The 18,784-nt window shown below is 35.8% G+C and overlaps 3 protein-coding genes across 8 annotated transcripts in view; 2 read left to right on the top strand and 1 right to left on the bottom strand.

Annotated features, from left to right (window-relative positions):
- The first annotated feature begins 200 nt into the window (after window positions 1-200).
- Window positions 201-12,254, top strand: eif2b4 (eukaryotic translation initiation factor 2B, subunit 4 delta). 3 transcript variants are annotated; one of them, XM_051139052.1, is made up of 14 exons: window positions 201-354; window positions 862-899; window positions 1,100-1,265; window positions 2,353-2,547; window positions 4,712-4,794; window positions 4,931-4,972; window positions 5,411-5,502; window positions 6,914-7,028; window positions 7,108-7,184; window positions 7,311-7,413; window positions 7,500-7,627; window positions 7,721-7,898; window positions 10,893-11,073; window positions 11,472-12,254. In XM_051139052.1, the coding sequence occupies exons 1-14, from the start codon at window positions 306-308 to the stop codon at window positions 11,669-11,671; spliced, it is 1,647 nt and encodes a 548-aa protein (XP_050995009.1). In that variant the 5' UTR covers window positions 201-305; the 3' UTR covers window positions 11,672-12,254. The 3 variants fall into 3 exon arrangements, with proteins under 3 accessions (XP_050995009.1, XP_050995008.1, XP_050995010.1); XM_051139051.1 differs by having other exon boundaries at window positions 206-354; window positions 2,350-2,547; XM_051139053.1 differs by lacking the exon at window positions 4,931-4,972 and having other exon boundaries at window positions 219-354; window positions 2,350-2,547; window positions 11,472-12,253.
- Window positions 12,255-12,274: 20 nt separating this feature from the next.
- On the bottom strand, window positions 12,275-15,455 carry atraid (all-trans retinoic acid-induced differentiation factor). The gene is made up of 7 exons (XM_051139054.1): window positions 15,319-15,455; window positions 15,029-15,156; window positions 14,884-14,952; window positions 14,724-14,795; window positions 13,477-13,598; window positions 13,286-13,386; window positions 12,275-13,203 (listed from the first exon to the last, which is right to left on the bottom strand). The coding sequence occupies exons 1-7, from the start codon at window positions 15,433-15,435 to the stop codon at window positions 13,099-13,101; spliced, it is 714 nt and encodes a 237-aa protein (XP_050995011.1). The 5' UTR covers window positions 15,436-15,455; the 3' UTR covers window positions 12,275-13,098.
- Window positions 15,456-16,579: 1,124 nt separating this feature from the next.
- snx17 (sorting nexin 17) overlaps window positions 16,580-18,784 on the top strand; it is a 44,966-nt gene continuing 42,761 nt past the window's right edge. For all 4 annotated transcript variants that reach the window (XM_051138110.1, XM_051138109.1, XM_051138108.1 and 1 more), the window contains exon 1: window positions 16,580-17,344. In XM_051138110.1, coding sequence (XP_050994067.1) covers window positions 17,285-17,344 — 60 coding nt within the window. In that variant the 5' untranslated portion in view covers window positions 16,580-17,284. The remainder of the gene's footprint in view (window positions 17,345-18,784) is intronic.

Below are 18,784 nucleotides of genomic sequence, written 5' to 3'. Positions count from 1 at the left end.
GGTTAGCAAGCGACTGTTTTATATCTGTTTCATAAAAGAGGCGACCGAAAGTTTTTCATCTAGGGTGTTTGGACACGTTGTGACAAGCTAAACACCTTCTCAAACTTAGTGCTGCACTCGTTATTTTACTGTTACACTATTTTTACTTGTACAAATAAATGAATCAATGGATACATACGTTCATTAACGATACATTAAAAGAAAGAAAATTCAGTTCGCTCCTTTCAATCGCTAGAGGGCGGCGTAATTCATCCCGACCGCTTTTCACATCAGTTTACCAGCGCGAAGTCACGAAGAAATGAAACATGGCGGACTCGGTTGGGAGACAGACTGACAGCATCAACCATGCTACAGGTAAAATATACACACTGAAACTTTTGAAAGATGTGCTGTTACTAAATTAAACAGGTACGTAAACAGCCGTTTGTAGTCGTTAACAGAGAGCTCGTGTTGATGCTGTTTACGCCGCTGATCGTCACTGCCATGACACAGCTGAGTTGACATATGTATAGTGGAAATTACATCATGCAGGTTGTGTTATTTGGAACACGTATTGAAATCAAACCTCATAGACACGTTTGCGACGTTTTTTTATTGTTTGCATGTGTAACTGGGTGTGTTTGCAAGACGAACTGATCCTCTGTGCAACATTATTTAATTTGGTAAAGATCGAGTGAGCCAGCATGATGAAATAACACTGCAAAGTCAGTGTCAGGAGGATTTCTTTCATCACAGACATTATTAATTCAAACGTATACTGCCTTCTCAGTTTATTAGTATCTTCTGCCACTAGAGTTTATGCAAATAAAGAACAATTTTAGCTGTGGATACGTTTTAAATATATGTTTACGTCTGTCATAGGTGAAGATGGGAAGTCGCAAGACATTTTACGAGCAAAGGTGGGTCTCAATATTCGTATTTAATTAACTGTACAATTTCTGAAATTTCACAACACAATGGCTGTCTCAAAACCTAGTGAGCTGCCTACCTGGACAGCATTTTACACATCTTAGGTTTTTAAGAGACAGCCTGTTCATTTACAGTGACACAGAGTTGTTTAAAATCATGCGAACTGTGATTCTTCTCTTTTTGTCTGTAGAGTGAAGGTAAGGAAATGACCAAAGAAGAAAAGCAGCGTCTTAGGAAAGAGAAGAAGCAGCATAAAAAGAATAAAAAGGATGACAAGGGTCCTCCGGAGAAGGAGAAAGAGAAAACATCTGTACCAGCTCCGTCAAAACCTGTCACACAGAGCCCAGCACATAAAGGTACTGCTTCAAAACAGTTCCTGCAAAGTTGATTAGAACTAATTTAATTTTGATTAAAATTGGGATAATTGGACAAAAAATATATTTTTGAGGGGGTATTTAATAATTTTCCTTTCTGATTGAGAAATAATATTAATATTACATAATAGAGTAATATTAAAGGGATAGTTCACCTAAAAATGAAAATTTTGTCAGTAATTACTCAAACCCATAAGACCTTTGTTCATCTTCAGAATAAAATTTAAGAGATTTTTTTATTAAAGGAGAAGTCCACTTCCAGAGCAACAATTCACAAATAATTTACTCACCCCCTTGTTATCCAAGATGTTCATGTCTTTCTGTCTTCAGTCGTGAAGAAATTATGTTTCTTGAGGAAAACATTTAAGGATTTTTGTCCATATAATGGACTTCATTGGTGCCCCGATTTTTGAACTTCCAAAATGTAGTTTAATTGCAGCGTCAAAGGGCCCTAAACGATCCCATCTGAGAAAGAAGGGTCTTAAATAGCAAAACAATATTTTGAGCTGGAGTACACAGATGATGAACTTGTGGTGATTCGAAGACGTGATTCGTAATAGTGATGGGAAGTTCAGATAATTTTACCGACTCGGACCTTTGAGTCTCGTTCAGCAAAATGAACGAGACTCAAACGAGTCATTTCGTTAATTTGAGCAAAATCAGCATCACATGACAGCCCCATAAGATGAACGAACACTCGAAAAACCTGAAGACTCGAAACAGGTGAACTAATTCCAGTACAGGTAAAGGTAGTAAGGACAATGTTAAAATAGTCCATGTGACATCAGTGGTTCAGTCATAATATTATGAAGCTATGAGAATACTTTTTGTGAGCAAAGGAGGCAAAAACAACGGCTTTATTCAACAATTTCTTTGTTCATGTGAGTACCAAAGCCGCATGCGTGTGGTGCTGCTGACATGTGTGTGTGTATGTGTGTGTGTGTGTGTGTATATATATATATATATAATTGAACCAAACCTGCCAGGTTTAAACACAGCCGCAAGTCTCTAAATAATGTCTGTTTTTTGGGTGCTTTTTAATTGTTTGACCCTTTGATCTCATTAGCAGCCCCTGTGCCTGCAAATGCATCTCCATCTGAATCTTCTGCGGCTGCAGAGAAGCCTGCGAAGAGTAAAGCAGAGCTGCGAGCAGAGCGTCGGGCACGGCAAGACTCAGAACGGGCATCAAAACAGGGCAAGAAAGAAGGAGGGCAGCAATCTGCCTCCAGCAAGCCTAAAGCTACTCCCAATGAGCTTCAGCCAGGTAATTCATGGCTTCATAAAAGATTATTCCAGGGTGGGATGTTTGGGCATTCACACAGTGGCACAAATGTAATCAGTCATTCTAGTATTTTTTGCAGCCATTTTCATTTTTTTTCATTGTTTGGGGATGATATTATTATTTAAAGGAACACTCCACTTTTTTTGAAAATGGGCTCATTTTCCAAGTCCCCTAGAGTTAAACAGTTGAGTTTTACCATTTTTGAATCCATTCAGCCGATCTCTGGGTCTGGCAGTAGCACTTTTAGCATAGCTTAGCATAGATCATTGAATCCGATTAGACCGTTAGCATCTCGCTCAAAAATGAGAGTATAGTTCCTAGCCATATCGGTCTAGAAAATCGCAACTTTTTATTTTTTCCTTCAGTCTTAGTACACGGTGTAACTACAGAAGAGTCAGGTTTTAAATAGGAAAAATCTCGAAACTCTTTGGTCATTTTTGAGCGAGATGCTAAAGGTCTAATCAGATTCAATGATCTATGCTAAAAGTGCTACAGGCTGAATGGATTCGAAAACAGTAAAACTCAACTGTTTAACTCTAGGGGAGCTGGAAAATGAATTTTTAAAAATAGTGGAGTGTTCTTTTAATGCAGGGTTCCCACGGGTCCTTGAAATCCTTGAAAGTTTGTGAATCTGAAAAGAAAATTTCATGGCCCTGGAGTTTTTTGAAAATAAACATACATACATAAAGGTCCTTGAAGTTGCTTGAATTTATTTTGTGCAAGAAGTTTTCTGGAAAAAATTTCATATTATTCCCTCTGGTCTGCTAATGTGTTATTTCGCCAACACTTTGTGGCTTATGCATACTAGCTTGCTTGATTTATGTTGTTAAACACATTTACAACTAAAAAAGCATTTTTTTGCATAGTTGTAAAAGTGCCTCACGATGGAAACACTTAAAGCACGTTAAGTGTTTCCATCGTGAGGCACTTTGAGTTGTCCATTGCCATGATGTTCACGCACACGATGGTACCTCAGTGTTTTACAGACACGCTGTGAAACAAACAGGCTGTGAAGTTAGGAAAAAAATGCTTTTTTGCATAGTTGTGTTTGACACACTGAAACTGTACAAGGTAACACGATGTAACCATGCTCTCACTTGAAATGTGTCCCCACATTAAGTCCTTGAATTTAAGGGGAATTGGACCTGGAAAGTCCTTGAAAGGTCCATGAATTTGAAGTTAACTAAGGTGTGGGAACCTTGTTAATGTTTTTAAAACTCTTCTCTTAAAGGAGAAGAGTTAACTTCCAGAACAAAAAATTATAGATAATTTGCTTACTCCCTTGTTATCCAGAATGTTCATGTCTTTCTTTCTTCAGTCGTAAAGAAAATTTTTTTGAGGCAAACATTTCAGGATTTTTCTCCATATAGTGAGTGGACTTCTATGGTTCTATTACAATTTATATACTTTTTAACCTCAAATGCATGTCTTTTCTAGCTCTGCGTGTACTCTCTGCATTCCAGGTCAATAAAGATAGGGCATGTCGAAAAATTCCCATCTTATTTTCTCTTCCAACTTCAAAATTGTCCTACATCGCTGCAGAAATACCGACCCAGTGTTTACGAAGTGAACGTGTAAGGAGGGTCAAACACCTTTTACAAAAAAAAAGGTAAAACTGCGATGTAGGATGATTTTAAAGTTGGAGGAGAAAATGAGATGGGAGTTTTCTGATGTACCCTAACTGTCATGAACCAGAATACACAGAGCGTACGCAGAGCTAGACAAGATGAGCTTTTGAGGTTAAAAAGTATATAAATTGTACATTTTTAAGAAATTAACCAATTGTTTTGCTAGAAAAGACCCTTCTTCCTTGGCTGGGATTGTTTAGAGCCCTTTGAAGCTGTATTTAAACTAGCAACCACCATAGAAGTCCACTATATGGAGAGAGTTAATTATCTGTAAATTTTTGTTCTGGGAGTGAACTTCTCCTTTAAATGCTCTAATTGCTTTAAATACAATTAAACAAACAGTGGTCCTTTCCTGCCAAATGTCAGTCTGGAATGTTTCATGAGTTACGTGAGCAAAAGTACCCACCATTGTAAAAGAAGTGCCTATATTTTACTGCTATTCAGATAGAGCCAGTTACTGAGTGGTTTTGCCATTTTGCACAGCCTTGTTTTTATTTCCTTTCTCTATTTCCTGTTAGTTCTGAAAAGGTTACCGGAGCACGTTCAGGTGGACGACCCTGCCGCATTGAAGAAGTTGGCCAAAAAGCTTGAGAGACAGCAGGTGAGACAAATCAACACTGTCATGTTTTGCCTCTTGTCTGATTTCTGCCCTTTGACAGATGATGGATTCATCCAGGTGTTTTCTAACATCCATTTTGCAGCATTTTTTTAACCCAGGTCCTTCCCATGTCTTACAGAAGTCAGGGCAGGGATGCGGTTTAAATTTAACTGGAGTCAAGGTCTGGCTCCACACTTCTGTGTGCAGTGTATTGTTGAATTCTTTCTCTGTGTAATGTGTTTTTTTTATTCTTGGTGAAAGTTATCGACTCTTCCTGGCTTTAATGTCTGCTGGAGGTGATTTCATTGTGGTTATTATCATTTCATTGTGTTCATGTGATGAGCTAGATGTGGGTGAACTTTTGAATGTATTTAGTTTTTTCTTAATTTATTTTATTTTTTTGTTATTAGGTGTAGATCTATAACACTAGCATAGATTTCAAAGTCTACTGTGGAGCCCTTCTTCATTTGTACACATCTGTGTCATGTTTGTCTTCATGCACAGTGTTCTGTTGCAGCCTCAGCTCTTGACCTGAGGAGGGAGGATGTGACCTCCAGAATGTTTGTCCTTGAGAGAACAAAATACTCACATCCAGTGTTGTTGTTCACTGTTCTTTTAGGTTCCTTTGAGGTCAGATTATGGCTACAAGGTCAGCCTGTTCTCACATCTACACCAATACAGCCGGAAACACCCTCCCACCCAGCAAATCAGGTACTGTAAACAATGTATCTTCTACACTACATAAGATATAATTCTGTTTTAGAGAAGTTCACTTCCAGAACAAATAGTGGACTTCTATAGCACCTGTGAACTTCCAAAATGCAGTTTAAATGCAGCTTCAAAGGGCTCTAAATGATCGCAGCTGAGGAAGAAGGTCTTATCTAGTCGGTTATTTTCTAAAAAAAAAAAAAAAAAAAAAAAAAATTTACAATTTATATACTTTTTTTTAACCTTAAATGGTCGTCTTGTCTAGCTCTACATTGCTGTTTTACCCTTTTTTTGTGTGACGTTAAGTGATGATAAGTGACGTTCACATTGTAAACACTGGGTTGATACTTCTGGAGCAATTTTGAAGTTGGAGGAGAAAATGAGATGGGAGTTTTTCAACATACCCTAACTGTATTGACCCGGATTACACAGAGTATGCATGCACATCACAGAGCTAGAATAGACTAGCATGTAAGGTTAAAAAAATATATATAAATTGTACTTTTTTTTGGGCTGGGATCATTTTGAGCTGTTTCAAACTGCGTTTTGGAAGTTCAAACTCTCAGGCACCATTGAAGTCCATTATATGGAGAGAAATCCTGAAATGTTTTCCTCAAGAAACACAATTTCTTTAAGACTGAAAAAAGGAAAAACATGAACATCTTGGATGACAAGGGGCTGAGTAAATTATCTGTAAATTTGTTCTGGAAGTGAACTTCTCCTTTAATAGGGTTAGATCACAGACATTTTTTTCCTCTTGGTCTTTTGACATAAAATACATTACTGTTCAAAAGTTTGGGACAAAGGCCTTTATTGACTTTTCACCAATTTAATGCATCCTTGCTAAATAAAAGTATCCATTGAAGTGTCAAATATTACAAAATATAACTTTAAAAAGTAAACTACTCACACACTTGGATATCACCACTTTTTAGGTCAATATAAGACCTAAAATGGCAGGAAAACATGATCTGTGGGTGAAGTGTAAAGCAGATCTCCATGTCTGTGACCAGTATATACCGAGCTTTGATGACTGATGATCTGAAAAATTAAAAAATAGTTAAAAGTTAACTATTAAAAAGAATAGCTGAACGTAAGTTAACAAATAAAATAGATTGTGTATATTGTTACTGCCTTAAGTTACTATTTTAGAATAAATGTAAAATGCTTAAAAACACTAATTTGAAGAGATTCATACTTGGCTTTAATAAGTAGAATATAAATAGTTTTTCTTCCTATGTCTGATAGTGTAAGTAATGTTTATTTAATCAAGCAAATGTGCCTGGGACATGAATTTAGATTTGAATTAAAAAAAAACAAAAAAAAAAAACTTCATTTCAGAACATCACCGCACACAACTGCATCTGTATGTAATAAAGTTTGTTGACATTATTTGATATGTTTTTTTTTGTAGCATCCCAGCCACAGTTATTCACCCATCCATTGTTCGGTTGGGCCTCCAGTACTCTCAGGGCATTATAGCAGGATCCAATGCTCGCTCTGTGGCCCTACTACATGCCTTTAAACAGGTAATACATAATAAAACCTATAAAATGCATAGAGGTTCTTCATTTCTGGATTTAATTAACATTTAAATCAATTTTATAGGTTATTCAAGACTACAGCACACCTCCAAATGAGGAGTTGTCAAGGGACCTTGTGAACAAGCTGTCGCCCTATATCAGGTTAACCTTCTTTCTTGTGAAAACTGATACAGCATGAGCTCAGATGTAGATGTATTTTATTTGAACCCTGATCTTACATAGAAACAGATGTTTAACAAACACTGCAAATTCTCTTCACACCTGCAGTTTTCTCAGCCAGTGTCGGCCCCTTTCAGCCAGCATGGGCAATGCTATCAAATACATCAAGAAGGAAATTTCAAATATATCTAGTCAATGCAAAGAAGAAGAGGTAAGTATATTCACAGTGAGTTTAAAGAGTTCAGAGTCACTAGTTTACAGACGTTTACATGTAATATTATTCCTGTGAATTTCTAGGCGAAAAATAGACTGCAGAGTTGTATTGATAAATACATAAATGAGAAGATCATTTTGGCTTCTGAAGCCATTTCTAAGTACGCTATTGAGAAGATAAGTGATGGAGATGTCATTCTTGTTTATGGCTGGTAAGATTTTTCATTGAATTTATGTAATCCTGTAACAGTTTGGATTAATACATTCAGAAGTGTTTCAGAAGTGCCATTCTTGTCTTTTTCCAGCTCTTCGCTTGTCAACCACATTCTGTGTGAAGCTTTTGAAAAGCAGAGGAAGTTCAGAGTCATAGTTGTGGACAGTCGACCCAGACTGGAGGGCAGAGAGGCGCTGAGGCGTCTGGTGAAGAAAGGCATCCGCTGTACTTATGTGCTCATATCTGCCTTGTCCTACATTCTGCCTGAAGTGAGTCATTCTTTTCAGTAAAGCTTTTTGCAAGCACATTTTATTTTTAGCTCATTGTGAGGTAAGGTGATTTCTCACCAAAGTGCATGTACCTTCAAAGGATTGATTATGCGTGTGACATCAGCAGTAGCTAAAAATACAGCTTAATTATGGTTTGGTACTTTCGTTCTTAAAAATACACAGTAGCAGCTGAAGTGGTGCTGCTAATAGAACAAAGAGCCGACAAAGATAACTGCTTGGTTTTATCAAATTGAACCTCTTTCAATAAAGGAGAAGTCCACTTCCAAAACAAAGATTCACATATAATGTACTCACCCCCTTGTCATCCAGGATGTTCATGTCTTTCTTTCTTCAGTCGTAAAGAAAGTGTTTGCAGTCTTCAGTGTTTTTTGAGTAAAACATGCCTGCATTTTTCTCCATATAATGGACTGATATGGTGCCCCGATTTTGAACTTCCAAAAGGCAGTTTAAATGCGGCTTCAGCGAAACGATCAGTTATTTTCATAAAAAAAATACAGTTTAGATACTTTTTAATCTCAAACGCTCGTCTTGCCTTGCTCTCCTGAAACTCTGTGTTCTGGCTCAAGACAGTTAGGGTATGTCGAAAAAGTCCAATCGTATTTTCTCCGTCAACTTCAGAAATCAGTTCAAAATCATCCTACATCACTGCAGAAGTACTGACCCAGTCTTTGCAAAGTGAACATGCAAAGAAGATCAAACACCCTTAACAAAAAAGGTAAAACAGCGATATAGGACGATTTTGAAGTTGAGGGAGAACATGAGATGGGAGTTTTTCGATATACCCTAACTGTCATGAACCGGAACAAAAACTGTCCAGGCAGAGTAAGACAAGACGAGCGTTTGACATATTATTTTTAATTAAAATAACCGATCGTTACACTACACAAGACCCTTCTTTCTTGGCCGGGATCGTTTACAACTGCATTTGGGATTGTTTGAAGCTGCATTTAAACTGCATTTTGGAAGTTCAAAATCAGGGCACCATATCAGTCCATTATATGGTGAAAGATGCTGAAAAGTTTTCCTTAAAATACATGATTTCTTTACGACTGAAGAAAGAAAGACATAAACATCTTGGATGACAAGGGAGTGAGTACATTATCTATAAATCTTTGTTTTGGAAGTGGACTTCTCCTCCAAGAACACTGTAGAGTTTAGAACAGCATAGGCTGTTCATTTATTTATGGGTGTGCATTTATTTATACAAATATACTGTTATTAAGGATAAGTACACTTTTATTAAGGGATAGTTCACACAAAAATGAAAATTCTGTCATTAATTATTCACCCTCATTTAGATATTGTTAAAATTGTCCATGTGACATCAGTGGTTGAACCGTAATTTTATGACGCTATGAGAATGTTTTGTGCATAAAGAAAACATTCTTGTAGCTTCATAAAATTATAGTCACATGGACTATTTTAACAATGTCCTTTAATGTGCCAGGTGTGTTACTGTCTATGAGGGTCAGAAGGCTCTGGGATTTCATCAAAAATATATTAATTTGTGTTCCAAATATGAACGTAGGTCTTACGGGTTTGGAACGACATGAGGGTAAGTAATTAATGGCAGAATTTTTATTTTTGGATGAACTATCCCTTTAGGGCAATTACAGTGTTATTTCAAATGACTATATAGCAATGCAAGGTTCTGAATGTTTAGATTGTTGTGTTAAACAAAATATAGTATGCATTACTGTTCAAAAGTCTGGGGTCAGTAAGATTCTTTTAATATTTATAAAAAAGTGCTCTATCTGTGCTCTAAAAATGCTCTGCCTGTGCTCACCAAGGCAGTGTTTATTCAATCAAAAATACAGTAAAACAGAAAAATTGTGGAATTTTTTTCTGTTTCAAAATATTTCAAAATATTATTTATTCCTGTGATGGCAAAGCTAAATTTTCAGAAGTCATTACTCCAGTTTTCAGTGTCACATGATCCTTAATTGTTGTGTTTTAGGTTTTTTGATTAATAGAAAGCTCAAAAGAAGAGCGTTTTTAAACTAGAAATCTATGATAAATATCATTACTGTCAATTTTGATCAATTTAATGTATACATGCTAAATAAAAGTATTAATTTCCTTCCAAAAAAAAAAGAGAAACCTTTAAATAGTAGTCAATGTTCCCTCTAATGTTTTTTTTTCTTGCTGAGCAATTTCAGCCACCTGAGCAAAAACATTTTTTATACCAGAACTGTACGGCGCACACACACACACACAAATTTAAACTTAAGTTCTATTTATATTTGATTTGACCCTTGATGCAACTAAATAATGCACATTTTAGTTTACCTGAGAGAACTTTTTTACACTGCTGTGTTGCGTACCAAGAAATTCTATTAAAAAGTCATATCACAGAGAACAGTTCGATTATTTATAATAATACAATATAATATATAGCTAATATGAACAAATTAAGCAGTTATTTCTCATGATTTCTCTTTTTGCGGTCAATTATTTATTAGGCATAGAATATAATATATAAAACAAATATTTTCAATGAATATTTTTTAAAAATGTGAACATGTAAATCCTTTTACAGTTATCTAAAACATCCCCATGTTACTAGAGTTGGCACTTACTACACCTGTGTGTGACTAAATATCTCAAGGTTTTGTTACCTCCCATCATCCGCTATTTCCACTAATCAAGCCACTCCTCTTTAAAACTTTTATTTCACGTCATGCATTTGCGTTAGCTCTCGTGTTGATCTATTTCATCCGCAACCATTAAAGTATTTCTACAGAGTTTAATCTATTTTTTTATGAAACCTGTAAACCGCATTAACTGGTTCCAACTCTATAGCGGTTCGTCAGTCAAATGGCTTTCCCAACAGCGCGACTATGCACATGCGCAACTTAGAGGGAACATTGACGGTAGTGTGATTGCACTAAAGTTAACTGGCTTTTATGATGTCATTAAAAACATTGTCATGAATGCTGAATCAGAACTTGGACTCTGCACTCTTTTTTCCAGGTATCCAAGGTATTTCTTGGTGCCCACGCACTCCTTGCCAATGGATATGTGATGTCACGTGTGGGAACTTCCCAAATTGCCCTGGTAGCGAAGGCCTACAATGTACCAGTGCTGGTCTGCTGTGAGACCTACAAGTTCTGTGAACGAGTGCAGACGGACTCTTTTGTATCCAATGAATTAGGTAACTTCTGTGATTTTTAAGCTTGTTTGGTGAATTTACTATTGTTTTATTTTATCCACCTTATTTTTCAGGTAAGAGTGTAAATTTTATGGGTTTGGCTTTCGATCTCATCTGCATCCAGCTATTTTTAGCTTTACAAAACTTGTTTTACTGGCTGATATTGCAAATTGGTGTATCTTAAATTTATTTTAAAGTATTAATTGTCTTAATTATGAACACACTGGTTTGTAATGCAAACAGATTTACTGTTTACCGCACTTCTTCTTGTTATTTCCATTTGCGGCTAACAAACTGGAAGTCTCGCCCATAGGCTTACTTCTGCAGTGAAGAATAAGATGGATAAGTAACACACACGTAGGTGTTTATACACTTAAAAACATTCACCTTTTTTCTTACAGATGATCCTGATGACCTGATTGTGACCAGAAATGGGAAGACCCACCTAGAGAACTGGCAGACTGTTAAATCACTGGGGCTTCTGAACTTGGTGTATGACGTGACGCCACCGGACTTTGTGGACCTTGTGATCACTGACTTGGGCATGATCCCCTGCACCTCTGTGCCTGTGGTACTGCGAGTCAAGAACGTAGATCAGTGAAGAGCAGACAAACACGGTTCTGCTTTCCTCTTGAGTCTGTGTACATGGGGCTTCTGGCACAAAATAAACATATCTATGAAAAGGAACAAGCTTTTCAAATAAAACCACTGTTTATGTCCTCACTGGCCCGGTCCGTTTAATTTCGAATTGCATAACTGGTCCAATTCCAGTTTCTAAAAAAAATGACGCAGTCTGGTTTTGGTTCACCTATAATGAGATTTTCTTTGGAAAATTCGCAAATTAGTACTTAGACTTCTTGTACACAAGATCAAGAATGTCAGATTTTCATTCTTGTGTCAGATCCACGAAATTCAAGAAAGTGTCAATAAAGCATGTGTGCTTTCAGTTTTGGTCCCTCATGGTGGTCAGTGCATAGACATAAACATAAGAAACATCTATCATCCTTTCTGGATAGTTGCTATTGCCGAAGTCCTTTCATAGATTTGGAAAAAGGGAAAAAGAACATGGTGCAAATGTGTGTAAAACCATGCAAAAGCTAAATATGTTGCATAAGGGGTTTTGTTTATATTACTTAAACCTTGGAAATGCTACGGAAAAATAAATGGTTTAGATAAAAAAAAAAAAACAACAGTTGTTGGCTGATTCTGTGATATTGTCAAATCTTTATTTTATGTACCGGGCTGCCGAGGTACATGCTGAATTCCCTACCACGAATAATACATTGACAAAAACCTGCATAATGTCATTTATGCATTTCAGTATTCTATTAATAGTGTGTCTGTCTATATATCTCATATTAGCAGATGAAACAGCAGAAAAGCATACAGTTTCATCAATTCGGATATATAACATGATCTGTAAACAGCAGGTGTGACAGTAACAATCTACATTTTTCTCAAACACCGGTTCTACGACATCTATTTCCACATCCCTTGCAAAATGAATTGTCTTCTACATCGAAAACACTATAATTTTAAAGTAAACACTATCTTTAAAAATAAAGATAATTTTTATCTTAAAGCAACACAAAATATTTGTCCTTCATAATCACTGCTAAAAAAAATCTTAGTGCTTCACTTCGACTTGTTTAGAGTCAAAACATCTGTCAGAAATGTGGCTGCCCTCCAAACACAATCAGCGAGGTCAGTCTACGGTCAGTTTTCCCCTTAACAGACCAGCCTTGTCAAGGCTGTGAAAATGTGTCAGTATTCAGGAAAGCTTTCATAAAATGTATAAATAAAAAGATTTAAGGACCTCGAGAGTCAAAACAAGCTGAAACAATCACAACTTGTGTACAAACTTGTTAATTAAAAAAAAAAAGTCATGCAAATCTAAGAATCTCCAATGTTCCACAGATGGTTAACTATCCTGATCCAGTGTACAGTATCAAATGGCTTGGTCATCCATTGCATCATTTTCAATAAGCTTGATGCATTGTCAGCCCAACAGTCAGTTTTTTTCAAAACTCAAGTGTTTTTGGCTTTTCGTCTTTGTGTGAACCAGAGTAAAGACGAAACCACAACTGTAGATCCGGTTAGTATCCCAAGCACCTTTGCTATAGGAAACTCGCCCTGCAATTGTTAAAGAATAATGAACATGTGCAATATAGGAGTAATTGCCAACTTTTTTGGGATAAACTGACAGAGGTCTCACCTCTCTCATACACTTATATCCATGGAAATTTTGCAGACAGCTACACTCAAAGAACCCTGGTCCATATGGGCTGCAAAATGAGTTTTCAGGGCAATCCCAAGCTGAAAAGACAAACCATAATCAAGAAATGCATTGAAAGGCATGATTTTTTATATTTTGAAGACTGAGATGCCAGTTTATTGATTACTTACGCATCTGTGCTGTCTGGTTGCAAATATTTTTCTGTCCTTCGCAGACTCTGGCATTGTTTTTCACTTCAACCTTCTCCCATGATGCATTGCCCCCTGGACACTCCAGTTTTGAGGGCAGTAAACTAAGTAAAGATTTAATAAGGTACCTTACTGAGTTTAGTTTTAAAGGAGAGGTCCACTTTCAAAGCAAAGCTTCACATATAATGTACTCAACCCCTTGTCATCCAAGATGTTCATGTCTTTCTTTCTTCAGTCGTAAAGCAATTGTATTTTGAGGAAAACATTTCAACATTTTTCTCCATAAAATGGACTGATACGGTGCCCCGATTTTGAACTTCCAAAATGTAGTTTAAATGCAGCTTCAAATGATCCCAAATGCGGTTGTAAATGATCCCAGCAGAGAAAGAAGGGTCTTATCTAGCGAAACAATACTTTTTAAATGTCAAATCCATGTCTTACTCTGCCTGGACTGTTTTTTTTCCGTTTCATGACAGTTAGGGTATGTCGAAAAACTCCCGTCTCATGTTCTCCCTTGACTTGAGGGAGCATTTGAGATTAAAAGGTATTTAAATGGTATTTTTTGATGAAAGTAACCAATCGTTTTACTAGATAAGACCCTCCTTCCTCGGCTGGACTCGTTTACAACTGCATTTGGGATCGTTTAAAGCCGCATTTAAACTGCTTTTTGGAAGTTCAGAATTCGGGCACCATAGCAGTCCATTATATGGAGAAAAAACCTGAAATGTTTCCTCAAAAAAGCATAATTTCTTTACGACTGAAGAAAGAAAGACACAAACATCTTGGATGACAAGGGGGTGAGTAAATTATATATGAATCTTTGATTTGGAAGTGGACTTTTCCTTTAAATCAAGGATATTCAAACTTTTAGATATTTTAAATGCAATGGTTGAATTTCATCCTTGTTAAAAAAGACTGCCATCCGAAAATTTAAAAGACAGCTATATATTTTCATGTATAAAGACCCAATTTATATTATGTACGATCGTAAATATGCTTTTTTTTTTTTTGAAAATATTTAGTTTTTCTTGTAGTTACATTATTAATTTTCCCCACTGCACATACTGTTAGATGTATTATTTACATATTATTTATTTATATATTTTATTTTACATATATACATGTATTAAATACACTGTATATGTATTTTACCTCCAATGCAGCTCCCTCGTGAAAACCCCTGAATTAAATGTAATAAACATAATATACAGGGCTCATGCATAACTTACAGTTGGGTAAGATGGTTGAAACCCTGAAATATGAAATCGCTCAGATTGGAGACCGGATTGTCGGAGAGATCTCTGTGAAAATATAGTGTGATACCAGTTAGATATTCAATTAAAAAAAAAAATCACATATTACCATGATAAAACCTATTATGGTACGTACATTATGAATGCTGTGGATGAATTGTACAGGTGCTCTACATGACTGATAGAGCAGTTTGCCAAATCCAGCCTAAAACAATACAGAAGTTACATTTATACATAGAAAATAAATAGCATAATTTAATGCTAGAAAAAAAGTTTCTTACCCTATAATAGTGTCTACATTGCTGGTATTGTTTCTAAAACAGCAGCGTCCCCTAATATAGCCTTTTGTTAGGCAGAAATCCCAGACAGGACTGTCTTGTCGTACAGTCCCTTGACACATTTGACATAACTAGCGAAAACAAAAGTGAGCTTTAAAAATATTATGAAACAACATGCATTGTTTTACTTTACAACAGCGATGATAAGATGATAACAATGTAACTTGTTTCCTGCAGCATTTTAATATTGTTTCATTAAAGTCAGCGACTGAATTCATAGTGAATCGTCTCACCTGTGCGTCAGTATCTTGGCTGTCGGCATATACACTAAATAAAACAATAAAAACACAACATAAATACACAGTAGATGCTGTAATGCTAGCTGTCATTTTCGCCAAAAACAAAGTCATGTGACTCGATGATCATCATGTGACGTTCAAGGGCCGCGACCCCATTCGTGACAACCAGGCGGCGCAAATATTTTGCATTTCACACTGTAAAATTTCAATAGAGACGAAACAATGAAAACACAGGCTGCTTTTACACAATGCACGTTATTGAACTGATACAGATCTTTGTCGCCATACCGTCGCCGTTTATATTGAGTCTGGATATTCAAAATAAGGCACATTTCACGATTTTTTAATTCATGATAGGCAACCCCTGTTGTTTAATTACTTAATGTTTAATTAAATATTATCAAACATGAAACTAACCTCGCATAACAACAAGTAGTTTGGCTACAAAAATGCCTTTATCCCCCCTTAAATGTGGATGTTGGACTGCCCCAGATCAGACGCTTAAAAATAATGAATTAATTAATTAAAAAAAAAAAAAAATCTCATTCCCTGTAAATTTTACACGAATTAGCGTTGTGTGCATTTGTCAAGCTTAACCATTCAGCTGTTACGTACTGTAAGTTACTGTAAGTAAAAACATAAAATACATATTTTTGTGTAATTTATAGGATTATAAGGTTATCCATAACTTCAAAATAACATGACTAACCACAACACCACTAAGGTGTCCTATTAAATTAATTTAGGCAACCTTACCATTGTTGCTTATTAATAAATGTTAGAATTTTTTTTGCTATAAAGTTGCAAAAACGCACTAGACATAACAGGATATATATATCATATATAATATCATATTTTTGACCTTAAGTAAATATTTGCTGAAAGTGAAGCACCTCCTTTCAGAGACCATTTTTCTGAAGAAAAAAAAACAAAAAACAAAAAACAAAAAACAAAAACTTACGGGGGCGTTAAATACCTCAGATAAAAAAGACGGTTTAACCTGCTGTCTTGAGAACTGTTTTAACATTAGTTAATATTTAAATATCCTTTGATACAGTTTAACCTCTTGTTTTGCTTGTATCACAGTTATTTTTGAGGCCATTTAAATGTTAAACTTAGCACTGTGTTTAAACACTTACATATAAGTTTATGTCGTAATGAAGAGATTGTTTACTACAAGCTAAGCTTGCGACTTGTTCGTGCCAAAGGATCTCAAATGAACATTTTTACGCAATACGTCCCCCCCGCTCTTGAAGAATGGTTTGATCCAGACTGTTGCAATGCTTCGGTAGAGCGCAGATACATATTGAATACGTTACAGCAGAGCAGCTTCATCTATAGTGCTGAAAGCTTTCGCTACAATGCGGACTGATGTGTTCTTAACGCCCTAACAAGTTGGAGCACAGTATCGTTATCTCGAAATGCATGCTGCGACAAACAGTTTCTTCATTTGCTTCCTCTCCATACTCGTTCGTATGTACCAATGTAGGTAGAGCGGGGGCTGTAGACAACCGTGGAGCACCTTTACGTGGAGTAATCTGAAAGTTAATTGGATCGTGGGCCTTGCGACGACACTTGTGTGTTTTGCAGACTCGGTTCCTGCATTCTTTTTCGGTGGGCGAGGAAGTGAGAAGACAGATTTGGCCATAAATTGCCGACAATGAACGTGGAATTACCTCCAGTTGCAACATGGCTGCTGCTTAGATGTTTATTGGAAAAGTTCAGCCCTGAACACTGAGAAAGTTTTAATTTAATCCACGTCGCAAAAAAGAACTTTTCTGGGACAGTTCAGCTCTGGGCTGGAGAGGACTACACAGGGAATCAGAGCGAGTGTAGCTCGCCGTCATTCAGTTTGGTCCCTGCATGACAGCAAACCAACACCGAGGGCTTTCCGCGAACACACTCGCTTTTAACAGCATTTTCAACTTGGTCAAGGACTTGTAGTGTTTTACAGCAGAAAATGCATTTCTCCATCCCCGAGACGGAGGTCCGCTCCGATGAAAATGGATCGACGTATGTGGTAAGTGTGGTGGAGGTCAAATAAACGATGCGTCCAGCTTTTACATTTGGAGACGCTGTACAACAGTGGTGCTTTGAATCGTTGTGAACGAATCGTTTCAGCAAATGAATCCTTTGCTGACTGACGGAATGTGAAGGAACATGTTCGTTCCTTCAGATACTGATTCAGACTCGTTCACAACATAAAGAGAGACGAGGAAGAATTATAAATATATTAAAATGATATATAGATGTTGTTTCTTAGTTCATTTAGGCTATTGGCCGTTGTCCTCCTTTAAAGTCTTTCACAGCTGACCAAATGGAGGACAATTATAATATACCGTGTTTTCATTTGCGGGGAAAAAGCTTTTAATACTTAAACACTCTTTCTGGAGTCTCTTAGTAGATTTGTAGGAACACAGATTTTAATAAAGCATATGACTCATTTTAATCTTTTTTTTATCAACAGATTGGTTGAGTGAGTGATTCAATGATTCACTCTTTACACTGGCAGGAAAAGGCTAATGATTCATTAAACCTAGTCAAATTAATCTTTGTAGTAAACAGATTCAAAAAACTAAACCCAACTATTAAATATTTTGTTTTACAAAACAAATCAGTTGAGTGAGTCATTCAATGATTCATTCATTACACTGGCAGAATAAGGCTAGTTATTCATTAAACAAAGTTGAATGAATCTTTGTAGTGAACTAAAAAAAAAAAAAAAAAACAGCAACTAAAAAACAACTACTAAATGTAAATATAGAGTAGATATAAATATTTAAACAAATATTGTAGGAGTATGGCTTCTTAAATTGTAATAATATTTCACAAAAAAAACAGTTTTTTTTTTTTTTCAGGTTTTAATAAGGTATGAGACTCATTTTAATCTTAAAATACTTGGTTTTCATAAACAGATTGGTTAAGTGATTCAATCATTACACTGGCAGGATAAGGTTAAACAAAGTTGAATGAATCTTTGTTGTGAACACATTCAAAAAACTAAAACCCAAATACAAAATATAAATATGGAATAGATATTAATATTCATGCATCTGTTGTAAGACTATGGCTTTTTAATTTGTAATAATATTTCACAAATTGTGCTGTTTATTTATTTATTTATTTTTTCAAATTATAATAAAGCATAACAAGACTTATTTTAATCTTGAAATACTTGTTTTTTATAAACAAATTGCTTAAGTGAGTGATTCAGTGATTCACTCATTAAACTGTCAGGATAAGGCTAACAAGTAAACAAAGTTAAAAACAAAATTTAAAAAAAAAACTACTAAACATGAATATGGAGTAGATATGAATATTCATACATCTATTGTAAGAGTATGGCTTAAATTTAATATTTCACAAATTGTACTGTATTTTTTCAGATTTTAATAAAGCATAAGACTCATTTTAATCTTGAAGTAGATGTTTTTTATAAACAAATTGGTTGAGTGAGTGA

Source organism: Labeo rohita, chromosome 20 (assembly GCF_022985175.1).
Source record: "Labeo rohita strain BAU-BD-2019 chromosome 20, IGBB_LRoh.1.0, whole genome shotgun sequence".
NCBI lineage: Eukaryota > Metazoa > Chordata > Actinopteri > Cypriniformes > Cyprinidae > Labeo > Labeo rohita.
The sequence above is the reverse complement of the archived record's forward strand: the minus strand, read 5'-3'. Positions and strand labels throughout refer to the sequence as shown.

Excerpts from the sequence above, each read along its gene's own strand:
- eif2b4 (XM_051139051.1), top strand. The coding sequence starts at position 306 with ATGGCGGACTCGGTTGGGAGACAGACTGACAGCATCAACCATGCTACA. Across the intron at positions 2,548-4,711 it reads TCCCAATGAGCTTCAGCCAG|TTCTGAAAAGGTTACCGGAG; the intron begins GTAATTCATGGC and ends ATTTCCTGTTAG. Across the intron at positions 7,628-7,720 it reads GTCATTCTTGTTTATGGCTG|CTCTTCGCTTGTCAACCACA; the intron begins GTAAGATTTTTC and ends GTCTTTTTCCAG.
- atraid (XM_051139054.1), bottom strand. The coding sequence starts at position 15,435 with ATGACTTTGTTTTTGGCGAAAATGACAGCTAGCATTACAGCATCTACT. Across the intron at positions 15,157-15,318 it reads GCCAAGATACTGACGCACAG|TTATGTCAAATGTGTCAAGG; the intron begins GTGAGACGATTC and ends TGTTTTCGCTAG. Across the intron at positions 14,953-15,028 it reads AATGTAGACACTATTATAGG|GCTGGATTTGGCAAACTGCT; the intron begins GTAAGAAACTTT and ends GTATTGTTTTAG.